At 38.1% G+C, this 16,057-nt stretch overlaps 2 protein-coding genes across 6 annotated transcripts in view; one reads left to right on the top strand and one right to left on the bottom strand.

The window, feature by feature from the left end:
• LOC107669731 (transmembrane protein 87A-like) overlaps nucleotides 1-9,181 on the top strand; it is a 16,616-nt gene extending 7,435 nt beyond the window's left edge. For 4 of the 5 annotated variants that reach the window (XM_016462105.1, XM_016462107.1, XM_016462106.1 and 1 more), the window contains exons 11-21: nucleotides 1,114-1,213; nucleotides 2,697-2,790; nucleotides 2,952-3,023; nucleotides 4,321-4,429; nucleotides 6,833-6,891; nucleotides 6,988-7,091; nucleotides 7,183-7,253; nucleotides 7,804-7,865; nucleotides 8,101-8,153; nucleotides 8,319-8,349; nucleotides 8,781-9,181. In XM_016462105.1, coding sequence (XP_016317591.1) covers nucleotides 1,114-1,213; nucleotides 2,697-2,790; nucleotides 2,952-3,023; nucleotides 4,321-4,429; nucleotides 6,833-6,891; nucleotides 6,988-7,091; nucleotides 7,183-7,253; nucleotides 7,804-7,865; nucleotides 8,101-8,153; nucleotides 8,319-8,349; nucleotides 8,781-8,822 — 797 coding nt within the window. In that variant the 3' untranslated portion in view covers nucleotides 8,823-9,181. Of the gene's footprint in view, nucleotides 1-1,113; nucleotides 1,214-2,696; nucleotides 2,791-2,951; nucleotides 3,024-4,320; nucleotides 4,430-5,190; nucleotides 5,260-5,594; nucleotides 5,704-6,832; nucleotides 6,892-6,987; nucleotides 7,092-7,182; nucleotides 7,254-7,803; nucleotides 7,866-8,100; nucleotides 8,154-8,318; nucleotides 8,350-8,780 lie in introns of all 5 variants that reach the window. The other variant, XM_016462104.1, reaches the window with a different exon arrangement.
• A 1,126-nt stretch (nucleotides 9,182-10,307) lies between these two features.
• Nucleotides 10,308-16,057, bottom strand: LOC107669730 (PH domain-containing protein DDB_G0287875-like). The gene is made up of 3 exons (XM_016462102.1): nucleotides 15,771-16,057; nucleotides 11,701-13,711; nucleotides 10,308-10,831 (listed from the first exon to the last, which is right to left on the bottom strand). The coding sequence occupies exons 2-3, from the start codon at nucleotides 13,523-13,525 to the stop codon at nucleotides 10,809-10,811; spliced, it is 1,848 nt and encodes a 615-aa protein (XP_016317588.1). The 5' UTR covers nucleotides 13,526-13,711; nucleotides 15,771-16,057; the 3' UTR covers nucleotides 10,308-10,808.

Below are 16,057 nucleotides of genomic sequence, written 5' to 3'. Positions count from 1 at the left end.
AACACATGTTAGACTGCACCCCATAAACACAATCAAGCCTAGAAAAAAACCAGTGAACCACCCCTTTAATGAAAAGCTAATAATTAATTAAATCATAACATTTTTTTAATTAAAGTATGTAATTTTAAAATAACATCAAAATAAAACACTTATCAAAAAAATTTAAATAGTTGACCTGCATGTCATGTGACCGTTAACCAATGTCAGAGAACATTGAACGTGCAAATGTGATACGCAATTATTAAATATTTATTTTAAAATCTCAGGGTTACTTCAAGTAAATATATTAGGTGAAAGATGTTCAGATGACAAAAATAGTTTAGGAATGCCTGCATTACATGTAAATAAGAAATAAAGTGAATGTGTGCATTTAAAAGGGTTTCAAAAACAAAAGCCCTCTAAATACTAATACGTGGGTAAATAACCTAATGGTAATTCAAATAAAAATTAATGCGTTCATCAGTAGTTGATGCAATGTTGAAACACTTCTTAAACCTGATACGATTTTTGTAAATCCAGTGGTCAAATGCTGTGTAGCCACCTGACTAATGACTGGTCTTTGTGTGAATGTCCATAAAACTGGAAGTCTTTCTGAATGTATATAAGCAGCAGGCTATTTTAGAAGGGAACATTTAAAAGATGAAAAATAGGAATTAAGGAGAATCAATAAATTATGAATAATTTATTGCTATTGTGTGAATATGTAATCATGCAATCAATAAAACGTTCCTGTAGTCTGATGACAAGTATATTAAATTTTAATCTAATTACAAGTATGTAATTTTTGGAATCTGATTACGTAATCCAGATTACATGTAATCAGTTACTTCCCAGCTCTGTTTATAGGTCATGCACATTGTGAAGACAACTGAGGGCTGTTTAATATTTAGTTTTTAATATTTTTATAATTATTTCTAATAATCTAGTAAATGTAAAAATAAAGCTGCTTTATGGTTAACACAAAGGCAAACTGTTTTGATGTACAGTATGGTCCATTATAATAATAAATCCAGGCATATGTTTGATGTGATTGATTGTGTAAATTTGCTGTTAAACATTGATAAGGTTACTATAGTGAATGTAGTCATTATGATGCATTATTTGTGTGTGCAGTTCAAGGTGCAGTGGTGTTTGCAGAGGTGCTTTCAGCTGTAAAAAGAACCCTGGCTCGAGTGCTGGTCATCATTGCTAGCCTTGGATATGGCATAGTCAAGTAAATTGCTTTGAAGCAGTAATATATTGAGGCAGTTGAACAAAATGGATTAAAATCTGGTCTAATTAATACTTTTATAAAGCAAGAATTAGTGGTTAAACGGATCATTGTTGATCCGTGGTCCGTACGGACCAAGCCCCACGGTTCGGCACGCATGTGATCCGCGATTAATTGCAAAATTTAACCATAATAGAGTATAACTTTATAATTTGTTCGTATTTACACAAGCAAGCAAATTTTAAACAATTCCAGAGAGAAAAGGAGAAAGGGAACTCGATTCATTACTCGCACGCTGTTCTCCACGCGCACACACATGAAGCGCGCACGCGCGTTTCAGACGGCGCGCGAACACAGAACTGAATACTTTTCTGAATCCTCTGAACAGACACATACACATAAAATTATGAAAAAATACCCATCTCGACAATCATTCAATTAAATGCAGTCAGTTATGTCTCAAGTGAATGAAAACAGCTGAGAAAGAAATCTGATGTGATGTGTATCATTATATCGGATCCGTGCATCAGGTCTTAAAGGGACAGTGGCCTATAAATACTGCTGCTGTCATTAATGAAATTATGACAAAATACCCATCTCGACAATCATTCAGGTAAACGCAGTCAGTTATGTCTCAAGTGAATGAAGACAGCTGAGAAAGATATCGGATGTGATGTGAGTCATTATATCAGATCCGTGCATCAGGTCTTAAAGGGACAGCGGCCTATAAATACTGCTGCTGTCATTAATGATCATCAAACAAAACAGCTGTGATAAAAATCTAAATTTCATTTATACAGTGAACACTAAGCAGTGTTATTTTCTCTAATTATTACATTTCTGTATTTGAATACTACCAACCTTATTTTATTTGTAACATATTCTGTTGTATTTATATATGCTTGTAATTTGTGTATTTGTTCTTATTTTTACTGGCTGTTCTCTTGTCTCTTTAATCATGTTTAAACTTTCTTAGTTAATCTAGTAGTATTTGCTGTGGTATCAAAGAAGTACTTCGCTTTAAGTAATAAATGGAAAGCAAGTTAAATTGAAATATTTTTCTTCTCTTGCTGATCCGAAAAATGATCCGATCCGTGGGTCAAAAACCGTAATGTGATCCGAACTGTGAGATTTGTGATCCGTTGAACCACTAGCAAGAATCCATTAAATTGATCAAAAGTTACACTTTGTTACTACATTGTTAAAAAATTCTGATAGGAAAAAAACTTTTTAACATTGACAATTAATATTGAAAAATGTCAGCATATTACAATGATTTCTGATAGATCACTGATGTAACACTGAAGACTGGAGTAATTATGAAGAAATTACATTTTAAAATATATTTAAATAGAAAAGTTATTTTAAATTGTAATAAAATTTCACATATTACTTTAATACTTTTGATAACAGCATTTGCTATAAGAGTAATCTTCAGCATAGTTTTGTACATTTCTCTTTCAATAACTCCGCCTTTTTGCTGCAGACCAAGACTAGGAGCATTGCTGCATAGGGTGGTGGGGGTAGGACTGCTCTACCTTATCTTCTCCATCATAGAAGGTGTACTGAGAGTCAACACGGTAAGGAGAGTCTCACAGCTAAACCTGAACACAATTTCACTAAAAATGAAAAATAGTGACCAGTGGAGAAACATGTCCACCTTTGTGGCAAACCTCCTAATTTAATGTAATGATGATGCTGCACCAAATGTCACGTGAAGCTTAATGTTTCTCTCTCGCAGGAGCACGGTGGTTCAAGCAGGCTGCTTTGTGACATTGTTATGGCCCTCATTGATTCTTGTATTGTGTGGTGGATATCCTTTCACAAGTCGATCATCTGTTAAGACTGTGTGTTCATTTTGTGCTGTTATTACAGTGACTTCTGCATGGTGTAGATTGGGACAGATAAATGGAAATGAAAGTAGATCAAACCGGGTAGATTTTTTGTGGTTACAAGTGCAAACAGTTCACTCTGTTCAATTCTTTTTAGGAAGCCATGTTATGGAAATTTCAGTCTCTCTTTGCTCTTCTCAGTTTCTTTGGCTCATGTGATGGTGGTGTGCAGCTGGGATAATGCTTTGTAAAATATCTTTTTTTCTGTCTTGCCTCAAAGCTAGTAGCATGATCTACCTTTGTTGGGCTGAATGGTGGTTATGGTTTTGCAATGTGTGAGTACTAGGGCTGGGCGATGTAATAAATATTAAGATGTATTTGTGATGATTCTGATTGCAATATTAAGCACCATACTAGGTGTGGATAATTACAATAGTTCGTAAGATCTGTTCATTTCTGATAATCAGTTTAAACTGTACATCAATTCTGATTCAACGATTCACTTAAAAATAGGAAAATATTATTGTTTTAGTAATAGTAATGTTTGCATACACTACTGTTCAGACATTTGGGATGAATTAAAATGATCAAAATTGAAAGACTTCTACATTGAAACCAAAAAAAGTTTTTATTCGTCAAAGAATCCTAAAAAAAAGTTTCAGGATTTCTACAAAAATAAGCAGCACAACTTTTTTAAACATTGATCATAATAAGAAATGTTTATTGAGCACCAAATCAGCATATTAGAATGATTTCATGTGACACTGAAGACTGGAATAATGGATGCTGAAAATTCAGCTTTGCCATAACCATAACAAATTATCAAAAAATAAATAAGTAAATAAATAAATAATGGTCACAGTTTCAAGCCGTATCAGCGCAAATACATAAATATTGAGGTACTGAATATCATAAATAGGCAATCTCTACCCTCTGCTGGTGGATATCCTACGTTTCTCCATTGCTGTTTGTGTGTGTCCCTCTTTCTCTCTTAATGGGTTGTGTAACAGTGGCCCTGCATATGTGGGATGTTGATCACCCCTCTTTTTGTTCTCCTTTGTGACTTCTGGGATTTTTTGTACTCATAAAGTTTAAGGACACCTAAAGGACAAACCTGTGCACGTTTACAGTTAGGAAGACTCTATGCAGTTCGCTACATTTTCTGTTTCACGTCGCTTTTTTTTTTTTACTGCTAAGTAAACTGTTTGCATTAAATTATGTATGAACAGGAAGTCGCTGAGCCCTAGTGATCAGATATAGTCCTTGACACTCAGTCACATCTTCATTAGCCTGGCCCAGACGATGAAGCTCCTTCGGCTGAGGAGAAATGTGGTCAAGCTGTCCCTTTACCGACACTTCACCAACACTCTCATATTCGCTGTCTTTGGTGAGCATATGCATCACACTACTAAATTATTGTGCAAAGTGTCTTTGACAGGATTACAGTACTGCATTGAAACTGCCAGTGATTAATGTCAGTGTAATTTTCGCATACTGAATTATGATTGGTCTGTGTCAAACATCTGGGTTACATGATTTATTAATGGAAAGTAAGCCGTAATTGGGGACATTCAATCTCAGTCTCTCTTTCTTGCTATATTTAGGTTTACAACTTTTCAAACTATCATTTTACTGAAAACTTGCCAGTACTGATATTTCCTTAATGATACACTACCTTTCAAAAGTTTAGGGTCAGTAAGACAAAAGATTACTATTTCTTAATAAATACTGTTATTTTTCACTTTCTTTTCATCAAAGAATCCTGAGAAAAATGTAGTTTTCCACAAAGGTATTGAGCAACGCAACTGTTTTCAATATGGATAATAAGAAAAAATGCTTTTTGAGCACCAAATCAGTATATTAGAATGATTTCTGAAGGATCATGTGACACGGAAGACTGGAGTAATGACTACTGATTATTCAGTTTTGCCATCACAGGAATAAATGACATTTTAAAACGTTAAAAGTAAGTTCCAAGCCATATCAGAGCAAATACATAAATATTGAGGTAATGAATACCATAAATAGGAAATCGTCCAGCCCTATGTAGGACCCTCTGATGGTGGTGTATGATGGTGCTACTCTTCTCTCTCTTTCTCTGGCTCTCTCTGTCTTTCCCTCTATCTTCCCCCTATATTGTTCTGTCAGGCTGAAGATGACCTGGTGTTGCTGGCTGCCATCCCCTTGGCTGTTCTCGACTCTACCCTCTGCTGGTGGATATCCTACGTTTCTCCATTGCTGTTTGTGTGTGTCCCTCTTTCTCTCTTAATGGGTTGTGTAACAGTGGCCCTGCATATGTGGGATGTTGATCACCCCTCTTTTTGTTCTCCTTTGTGACTTCTGGGATTTTTTGTACTCATAAAGTTTAAGGACACCTAAAGGACAAACCTGTGCACGTTTACAGTTAGGAAGACTCTATGCAGTTCGCTACATTTTCTGTTTCACGTCGCTTTTTTTTTTTTACTGCTAAGTAAACTGTTTGCATTAAATTATGTATGAACAGGAAGTCGCTGAGCCCTAGTGATCAGATATAGTCCTTGACACTCAGTCACATCTTCATTAGCCTGGCCCAGACGATGAAGCTCCTTCGGCTGAGGAGAAATGTGGTCAAGCTGTCCCTTTACCGACACTTCACCAACACTCTCATATTCGCTGTCTTTGGTGAGCATATGCATCACACTACTAAATTATTGTGCAAAGTGTCTTTGACAGGATTACAGTACTGCATTGAAACTGCCAGTGATTAATGTCAGTGTAATTTTCGCATACTGAATTATGATTGGTCTGTGTCAAACATCTGGGTTACATGATTTATTAATGGAAAGTAAGCCGTAATTGGGGACATTCAATCTCAGTCTCTCTTTCTTGCTATATTTAGGTTTACAACTTTTCAAACTATCATTTTACTGAAAACTTGCCAGTACTGATATTTCCTTAATGATACACTACCTTTCAAAAGTTTAGGGTCAGTAAGACAAAAGATTACTATTTCTTAATAAATACTGTTATTTTTCACTTTCTTTTCATCAAAGAATCCTGAGAAAAATGTAGTTTTCCACAAAGGTATTGAGCAACGCAACTGTTTTCAATATGGATAATAAGAAAAAATGCTTTTTGAGCACCAAATCAGTATATTAGAATGATTTCTGAAGGATCATGTGACACGGAAGACTGGAGTAATGACTACTGATTATTCAGTTTTGCCATCACAGGAATAAATGACATTTTAAAACGTTAAAATAGTTACTTTAAATTGTAATAATATTTCCCAAAATTATTGTTTTACTGTATTAATGATAAAATATTTTCTTTCAATGAAGTAAAACTAGTTTTAGAATTTTTATCTGAAATACATTTTAAAAAAACGTTTTTTTTTTCTTCGCCATTAATATAGCCGTTATAGCTGGTAACTATAAACAAACAAACAGTATTAATGATCTAATAAATGCAGCCTTGGGGAGCAAAATAGATGCCTTTTTTTTTTTTTTTACATAAAAATCGGTAACACTTTATTTTAAGGTGTCCTTGTTACAAGTTACATGTACTTTTACTTACTATTATAATAACAATAAATTATGCATAATTGCATGCAAGTAACCCTAAGCCAAACCCTAATCTTGAATTTATACTTGAATGTATAATTACACTGTAACAAGGACACCTTAAAATAAAGTGTAACCTAAAAACCTTACTTAGCCCAAACTTTTGAAATAAAGTGTTTCCATATATAGTTATTTTGCTTTCTTTTTTTGCCACATGTTCTCATAATGAAATTCTGCTTCTCTTTCAGCTTCTGTTATATTTATTGTGTGGACAACGAAGACTTTCAAGTTATCCAAGTGCCAATCTGTAAGCCTTCTCTTTTTATATGTAATATGTCTTGTTTTTTAGTTAAACCCATATACTTTTAATGACGCCTCCTTGCCTTCACAACTACTCTTGTAGGACTGGAGAGAGCTGTGGATAGATGATGCCTTCTGGCGCTTCCTGTTCTCTAGTATCCTGCTTGTCATCATGTTCTTATGGAGGCCGTCAGCCAACAACCAGAGGTAAAACACTTCACCTCTATCCATGTGTCACCCCCACTCCGTTTAAAAGTAGAAACAAGATTGTCAATCCTTGTCCTTCTGAACCCTTCAGGTATGCCTTCAGTCCACTGGTGGATGAGGTTAGTGAGGAAGAAGAGGAGCAGCTAATGAATGAAGCCTTCGGTAAGAGTCTTAATTTAAAAAATTGCAGGTGTGAGACAGAAGTAGTGGCTTGTATTTAAAGATGATGGAGAAATAATTCTGCACATGGGATCTTCACAAGCTGCCTTTCGTTCTCCACTAAATAGGATGTATTTGATTTAAAGTCGTGATGAAACAGAATTGTCACGGTTGATGATTGGATGTTGAGATGTGGGTGTTGCACTCAAAAGTGGAGGCAGATGTACATGAGCTTGCAGGGATGGGTTTAAACAAACTAAATGATTGGTGAAGTTATGACAAATTATGTAATTTGAACAAAAAATTACTAGGTCAGGTTTTTTTTATAAACATATACATAGAGTAACGTTTACAATAAGATCTATAACGTGCATTTAGAAAATAGGGTAATTTTTCATTTCATGCCAACTTAAAAACAACATGCAGTTTACATTTAATCAGCACACTTGAATGCTGCCTATCAAGTCTGCAGATCTGGTTGTCAGCCTTTGTTTGCTGTGCTTTCATTTGACTGCGTTTAGCCGGTTCTAACCAGTTAAACTTGAATTCACAGATGGTGTGAAAATGAGAGGGATGAAACCAGAGACCAATGGAAGTGCAAAACCCAGCAAAGTGGTAATTCATAACAATACTTGGCATAAAAAAATGGAATTGTTTCATGAAAATAAGCATGTTGTATTGCCATATATAAGAATGCCTTATGAAGGATTAGACATGCTGTTTACATATAAAAAAACACCATATTGTGTGGAAAAAATTGCTTATTGTTGTGTATTTTCAAATATGCTACATATTTTTGGTGATGTCAAGGCCTTCACCTCATGGTAAATTTGTTTTATATTCCATCCAGGATGAAGATCTCAAATGGGTCGAGGAGAACATTCCCTCATCAATGGCTGATGTGTAAGTCCAGGGAGTCATACGTGTATAGAAATTATGGTTATTAGCACTAATAGCATTATTCAGTATGTCACTGATTATTTGTACACCCAAACATGTCATCAGTTGGCCTGTAAAGCTACTAGCAATCTGCCATGTCATTGACGTGTCCTTCTCTTTGTTTTACAGCGCACTGCCGCCACTGCTAGACTCAGACGAGGTAAGTATCTCATATTCTGATTGGCCAGCAGTGGGCACCCTTTGAGCTTCCAAAGTAGAGCAGAAAGCGCTCAGCCTGTCACGTCACAGTGTTTACCCTCGCTCCCTCTCCATTGGTTGTTTTCTTTCTGCTTGGAACAAAAGGAGCGCTGAGGTTTTGTCTGACTAATGAGAGCTCACTTAAGCTAACATTGGATGTGTTCATATATCGAACAGCAGCCAATGTGGACAAATCTCTTAAAAGAGGAGATCAGAGATTACATACTACAAAAAATGCAGGATTTTGATAGGTTTTTATGTAACCGTGTTATTTATTTTAGGAATTTCATTGTATTGCGCAGCATTTTTTAAATGACTCACTTTCCTTAAAGTTTAAAAGATTATTTCCTTTCATGATTTTGATTTTTTTTTTCTTTCTTTTTTCCTCCTTAGGAGATCATGACTACAAAATTTGAGATGTCCAAAATGGAGTAGATCTATGAAGATGTATGTAATGTATATAATGTGTGTACGACAATGCACAACTGCTTTATCCCAAAACATTAGCTTTTTATAAGCAATGTTTGTAAATATGTGGGACGATGAGGGTAATGCACTAAAGGACTTTTGTTTTATTTTTAATTGCCTGTTTGTATTTATATTTTCTCAGATAATATGGTGTAAGAGTTTCTTAAATCATAACTGTAAATTGCCTTTGACTGTTGTTTACATATCTACAATACAAAATGTGATTAAAACACATTAGTTTGTGCATTGTGCTCTTTCACTAAGAGGCTTTTACACCACAATCCTCTTATTAATTACATAAAGATGGGAAAACATGTAAGATAAAAGCTCTCTGTTCTGGTTTTCTTTAATTCGTCAGTATGCTTTCACAAATTAACAGTACCTCTCTGACCTAGTGGTATTTTCAGTAAAAGTGGCCATTAAGTGTCATCTTGTTGGCCTGTGCACCATTAAGCAGATTGCCTTTCAATGGATTTATCTGACATGAGTTTTTAATGCTCTGTGTCATAGTTAATAGACACTCGCCTGGGTACAGTTAGATGACGAGGGAAAATGAGGTTGCAAGTTTTGTCTGTCAACACTGTCTAAAACAAAGGGCAGAGGTGGGGTTTTTTCTCCCAATTGATTCAAACTCATCTTTTTTATTACCAGTTAAACTGCTGGCCACAGTATATTTAGCAGCATATGCAAATGCATGTTGTAAATAAAAGTATTTTTATACCAAAACAAACAGTAAAAAGTTAATGACCCTTCTTGACATGAGACCTAATGCTTTGACTACATATGCTAAGTCTGTAAAGTCCACCCGGGTCGTGCTGTCAATAGGTATTTCTTCTCAAAGCCACATTCAAAAGTCTGTCATGCAAAGTGTCAGTTTCACCCACTTGCCAATACAGTCTCAATATCTCTGTCCTGTTTTGTCCCTGTTAAGTCAGCTCATTATCTGTTAATACTTCCAAATGGTTCTTCATTAACCCTGACCCCGCTGTGAGCTATAGGGAATGCTGCACCAAACCTGTTGCTAGGATTTCTGTTAAGCTGCAGTTAACGTTCTAATTGCATGATTTAGTGTAAATAGTTGACAGTGTGATGGTCGTCAAGGATGGTACTGTCATAATCACCTGAGCTCAATACAAATATCAAGGGGATACAGTAGGATATTAAATGACAGTTAAAGTAATCCAATATAAATTGACATTTGTCATAATACAGTGTTCATATTAGGAGTTTTATGTAATGTGTGTTCCCATTTCCAAGATGCAAATTATGCACTATTTGTGAAGCAGTATTTTTGGAGGGAAATTAAACATTCTCTCCATTGATTTGCATTAGCTGAGTCTATTTTACAACTGCCCCAAATGGCAAACCCAGTTAATCTGTTATTGGTCAGCATTTTCTAAAGTCTGTCAATGATGGCATAATCTGCAAGAAAACCCAGAGAAGTACTTAATGTTTAATGGTGGTTTATTCATGTACACAAGATAACAGTCTAAAAACAAAAACACAGAGATTAGAGCACATTCCGTATTGAATTCACAATTCAGGGGCAGTCTGGCGGGCTGTTATTATTTAAAATGTGTCTGTATCACATATATCTAGTCAAAGGAAAACTAACAGAACAGAATGGCAATTAATATAAAACTAACAGTCTTTATGATCACTGTACTTTGTGATCACTGAGATTAACATTTCAAAGGAATGTCATTTATGACAATATAAAATCTCACTAGTAGACAGGCAAAACATTTACAATGATGGAATGGTAGCAAGAACTGCACTGATTGATGATTCTGAATTATTGCTTTTCAAGATATTTTTAAACTATGTGGATTGCATCTCTCACCATGGTGAATCGTGGTGTAAACATGTGATTACTCCATATTTGGGTGGAGGGGGGGGGCAAAGCTCCTCGCTGAACGAATCCCATGCAGATCTAATCCTCTTTGTGTGGCATCACACGTTTCCCGCCTTTTTTTCTGGTAAATGATAACAGAAGAGATTTCAGAATATATTACAATATATTTCTACATTTAAAAATGTAATTAATTATACACATTTTTGTCACAAAGAAGAGGGTAATTTAGATTCACCAATATAAATGTTCAACTTTATAATACAGGACTGCAAACACTACACAACTGCATCTGACAGTATTGTGAAAAACCTCTGCCTCAAAAACACTCAATTATTAATGGTTCCACATTAATACAGAGACATGCTGTAAACTTTCCTTAAATAAATTACTTTATGTATAGAATACTTTTTGAGAATACACAAATTGATACTTTGGATAACTTCACAACAGCTCAATTAAAGCACCTGTATCTTCCTTAGAATTCACTGACCCTAAAATTCACAATGTTTTAAAGGGGTGACTGAGTGTAGCAATATTTTTTTGACATGTGCCCACAACACCAGAACATGTTCCCACAAACACAGATGAAGGTGCTCAGGATCGCCAAGGATCAATACATAGATCCCTGATTTAAAGTAACTTCTCTGTGACAGTAACTGACATCAATATCTGTGTAACTGCTATTGTTCTCAGGCTGGAAACACATCAAACTACTGTCCAGAACGTCCTTCTCCTTGGCTAACTGTTCAGTGGCTGAGCATACAACTGCACGAACGATGGAAGCTGCAACCTCATAGAACATCCTCTTCAAGGCCTCCTCTTGTTCATCTGTATTGGTCTTCGCTGACCCAGAAAGGGACCCTCCACATTGAGGGGCCCCATCCCCCCCAGTCTCTACCTCAACACTAGTACCTACTCCTACTTTAGACTCTGCTTTGTCATTTCCATTTTGCTGTAGATCTCTCGAGTCAATTGGAGCTTCACACTCACCGCTTTGGGCAACTGCATTGACAGTATCGCACTTCCCGTCTTGACTGAGGATCTTCCCGTCCTTCGGACAAGTTTTGCCACTAGAGTCTATGGTCTCCTGGTTGGTCTCCTCATCCTTCACGTCATTCTGGGTTGTTGCTTCATGATTGTGTGCTGCGGTGTCCTCTGATGTAGCATCCGAGCATCCATTCTCACCATTGGCTTTTGGCTCGGTCTGGCCTTCACCCTCTGGTGCTGGATCTGCTACGTGAGACTTGTCTGATGGCTGACCAGATGGTGCACTAGTGTGGGACCTCTCCTTTCCATCAGAACTCTTGTGTTCGCCTGCCACCTGAGCTTCATTATTGCTCTCACTCGGAGCCGCAGTCTGCTCCTCTGATCCAGTCTGTGGGACATCAGTTGCCCCAGCTGCGTCATCAAGGCCATCCACGTCTTTAGCCTCACTCTCACCAGTACCATCTCCATCTTTCTGGGCTGCTGTACCCTCCCCCATGTCCATGCTGGTGCTCTTCCCCTTTCTCAGTATGAAGTTCTTTAGTGACACAGCACGGTTGAAGTGTGTCCTTTTTGCCTTGGCTGTCTTGCCTGAGTCTTTACCCGCCTGTGGTTCATCAGTCTGCTCTTGCTCACCCGCTGCTTCCTCCTCTACTCCACCAGAGTCAGCTGCCCTCTTTGATTTGGGAATAACTCGTTTTTTGAAAGAGGTCCAGATCTCATTTGCATGCTGGTCCACCGATTTTGCATGCTGTGTAGTAGCAGTTGCTCCTTTCTCCTCCTCACCCTCAGCATTAGTCTTCTCCTGTGTTTCTACATCACTGGCTACCTTTACATCTTCCGTCCCCTGTTCAGCCTCTGGGGCATTTTCGTCTTTAACATCTGAAGAGTCTTTGTCCTTTGGTTTGTGGATTCCAACAACTGATGAATCTCTCTTCAGACCTTGGAATGTCCAGGATCTCTTTAATTTCCACCTTTTTTGCCCAGAGTGCTCTGACTTTGTAGTGGAATCCAGTGTCCCACTGTCTCCTGCTCCATCTGCACTGGTTCCTTCTGCTCCCTCAGCATCCTTGGACTCGTCTGTGCTTTTCTTGTGACTTTTCTGAGCCATGAGTTTCTTAAAAGAGTGCCAGCGCTTCATGTTTTTTGTTGTTTGGGGGTTAGACTTGTCTGGCTCGTCTGCAGTCGGAGGCTCCTCTGCTTGGTCTGCCACATTTGTACTGGCATCAGCATCCTCCAGCCTGTCTAGTGATTTTGACCGAACCTTGCCATGTTTTTGGAGTGCCCCTGCTTCCTCCTTTTTGTCTGTGCTTTTGTGCGAGAAAATTTTAGCAACAGGCTTGCGGATGAAGTCCCTAACACTAGACTTCTCTCCTTGCTTTGGCTTGGCACCAGATGCCTTTTGCTCTTGGGAAGCCTCCTCATTTTCTGGTGCTTTTTCAATAGTCTGCCCATCAGCTGCAGCCACGCCAGCTTCTGCTGGCTGACTAGATTCCTGCTCTTTAGGGCCTGCAGTATCCCCTTGATCGTTCTGGCTAGAGACCTTATCCTGCTCCTCGCCAGTAGAATCCTCAGCTCCTGTCTGCTGCTCCTTCTTTTTCTTCCCTCCCATTACTTTTCCAAGCCCACTTTTATTTAAAAAAGAGTCCCATATTTTCTCAGAGGCTGGCTTGGATTTGCTATCAGCTGGTTGCTCTGTGCTTGGCGGTGCCTCAGTAGTAGGCTGTGTTTCCTCAGTTGAAACTGGGGCTGGATTTTTGGTTTCTACCTCGGCCTTGTTCTCGACAATGTCTGCTTGGACAGGCTCTGCATTAGCCTCGGTCGCTGCCATATCGAAAACAAAAACTCCAGCTATCAGGTCTTCCTCGTTGAAATATACTTATTTCCTTGAGTTCTTTATGGAACTGAGTTCATTGATAATCAGCCAACAGCTCTGTGAGTGTTCCTGTCCAGCTTATTTCCATAAGAAATGGGCAATTCTGCATCATATTCCGTATGGAGTAGATGGACTTCAAAGCTAGAAGGAGAAAACACAACAATCAGTTTTAAATTGGCTGCATGTATTTCAATCAGCATATGAGATTTTTATTTTATTTTTTTTACAATGCTTGAAACTGGTGTATCTTAGCTGTACTGTTGTGTTCTACATGGGGTAAAAATAAAGTATGTACTAGACAAACTTACGCTGTCTTTAAGTGCCTCCAGTCACCTTGGAGTCACAGTGTACACATGATCACTGATGTGTTTTACCATTTAGGCTATTTGGAGTTTTTCTTGTACTTTATAAAATCTCTCATTTAGATATTGAGCTGAATACACCACATCTTCTGTTGACATTTAGCTTATCTCATTGTGTAAATGCACACGTATGTGTTGTCAGGCAAGGACGTGAAAATGGCAAATGCAAAAATAAGTCCACATACCGTTGCCCATATGACGATGAAAGATCTTATTATAAACCTCTAAACTCTTCACCCTAGGTCAACTCATATCGCTTAACACTGGGGCTGGTTTTGTTTCTACACAGGATTCTTTTGAGATTAAAAAAATGAAAAATTTCGTCAGGCTTTCTTGATGCTTAAAGCAATTTAATGCTTCCTCTGAATGACCCACTTGCGAATTTCAAATTATTTTACGTTGTATTTGGTCTGAGACGCTAGAGGTGAAACCACATGTGACATAGTTACATAATTGATTTATTCAAGGAACCTTATGACTGTATGCACCGTAAAATGAGTACAGTAGCATAAAAAACAGAAGCAATATTCTTTGCCTTGTGAAAAGCCTGATGGAAAGAACATGGCTTAATTGGATTTTGCTGTGACTGAGTCTGTTTACTGATGGGGCACAAGACCCTACTTGCCCATCCGACTGACACTGGGACAATTGAGGCTTGATGGTTTTGTCCCCTCTTTTCATGGACAAAACCCTTGCCCTTTGTTATGCAAACACAGTAGAAGAGACTTGGAGAAGCTCCCTCCATAAAGCCCTAAGTGTGGGCTCAAACCTTGCTTTGCAGAAGTAGAACATGATTCTAATGAGAAACGAGGGAAAAGCCAATGCAAATGCTCGAGACAGCAGGTGCCAGTGCTCTTCAAAACCTCATTTGCATTGCTAAGGCGTCCCTAACCATCTCCTCCATTTTGTAAAAATGTTTTGATATCAACATCACCCAAGTTGTTTTAATTGACGGCGTTGCACGAGCAGTACGTTATTTGCCCCCCCAAAAAAAGCATCGAAAAGACTCAAGGAGACATCCTACTTCTGTTGTGTCTGGAAAACAACCCTGAACAATGCTCATTCACGCCACTTGATTCAGATCACCAATTTATAGAACATAACAGTAGTTAGTGGAATAATTAAAAAATATTTCGATTCACGAAGCTTCCAGTAACCGCTAACACGTCTGTCACCGTGTAAATGTGTGCTGTGGGAATTATGAAATCAGAATGCAGCGGGAAAACAACAACAACCCCCGCGCCACACGCACAAGCGCGCGCGCATTCCGTGTCTATTGTGGTAAAGCCATGCTTGTTTTATTCTCGAAATCTCGTTAGTATCCAATTCAGCGACCGAAGTGCTTTTGCTTTGTAAAAAGATATGTCACTAACACATAGCCTACACCACAGACTGGACGCATTTGGGAGCAAATTCACACTTGAGTGCGTCTGATAATAATATGAGAGAGGACAGTCTGGCACGTTTGGCGAAGTTGATCGCATGAATGAATGAATGAACTCGTAACAGTTGCTTGAGAAAACACGCAATAGTGAAGCAGATGTCCTTATTCATAAACATAAACAAAGCAAGACAAGCTGGAAACGGATTAATTGAACCAAATACTAAAATTCACTATGCCTACGAATTCAAATCCAGGGCGCAGTCATTGCGCGCCTATTGTCCTTTCCAAATAAATCTCTGCACTTCCTTATATCCATTGTAAATGCATTGCATAGGCGAAGCGTTCAAAACAACACGTATGTATTTTGACACATAAATGCAAAATGAAGTTCTGCACGACAGAAATACTCATAATAATACAACAAAAACATTATAACTAAGAAAAGCAAACAAACCTTGTTCCTCGTGTGTAAATCCGTCCCGTGTGCTAGAGGAAAGGTAATAATCTGCTGCAGACTGGAAAAGACACTGAAACTAAATCCCCGCTCGCATCCTCATGCCTTGACTGAAGAGAGATCAGTGTGTGTGTGTGTGTGTGTGTGGAGAATTGCGCGCGCGGGGACGTTGAGGGTCGATCGCTGGTATTAACAGACGCGCAGCTGCGGCTCCATCTATCTCACCCTGTTGCCCTTAGCAACCAGGGAGACCACCCCCACCCTGCCACCACACACACACACACACA

The sequence above is a fragment of the Sinocyclocheilus anshuiensis genome, unplaced genomic scaffold, assembly GCF_001515605.1.
Source record: "Sinocyclocheilus anshuiensis isolate Anshui unplaced genomic scaffold, SAMN03320099.WGS_v1.1 scaffold684, whole genome shotgun sequence".
NCBI lineage: Eukaryota > Metazoa > Chordata > Actinopteri > Cypriniformes > Cyprinidae > Sinocyclocheilus > Sinocyclocheilus anshuiensis.
This window is presented reverse-complemented; position numbering and strand designations above follow the sequence as displayed.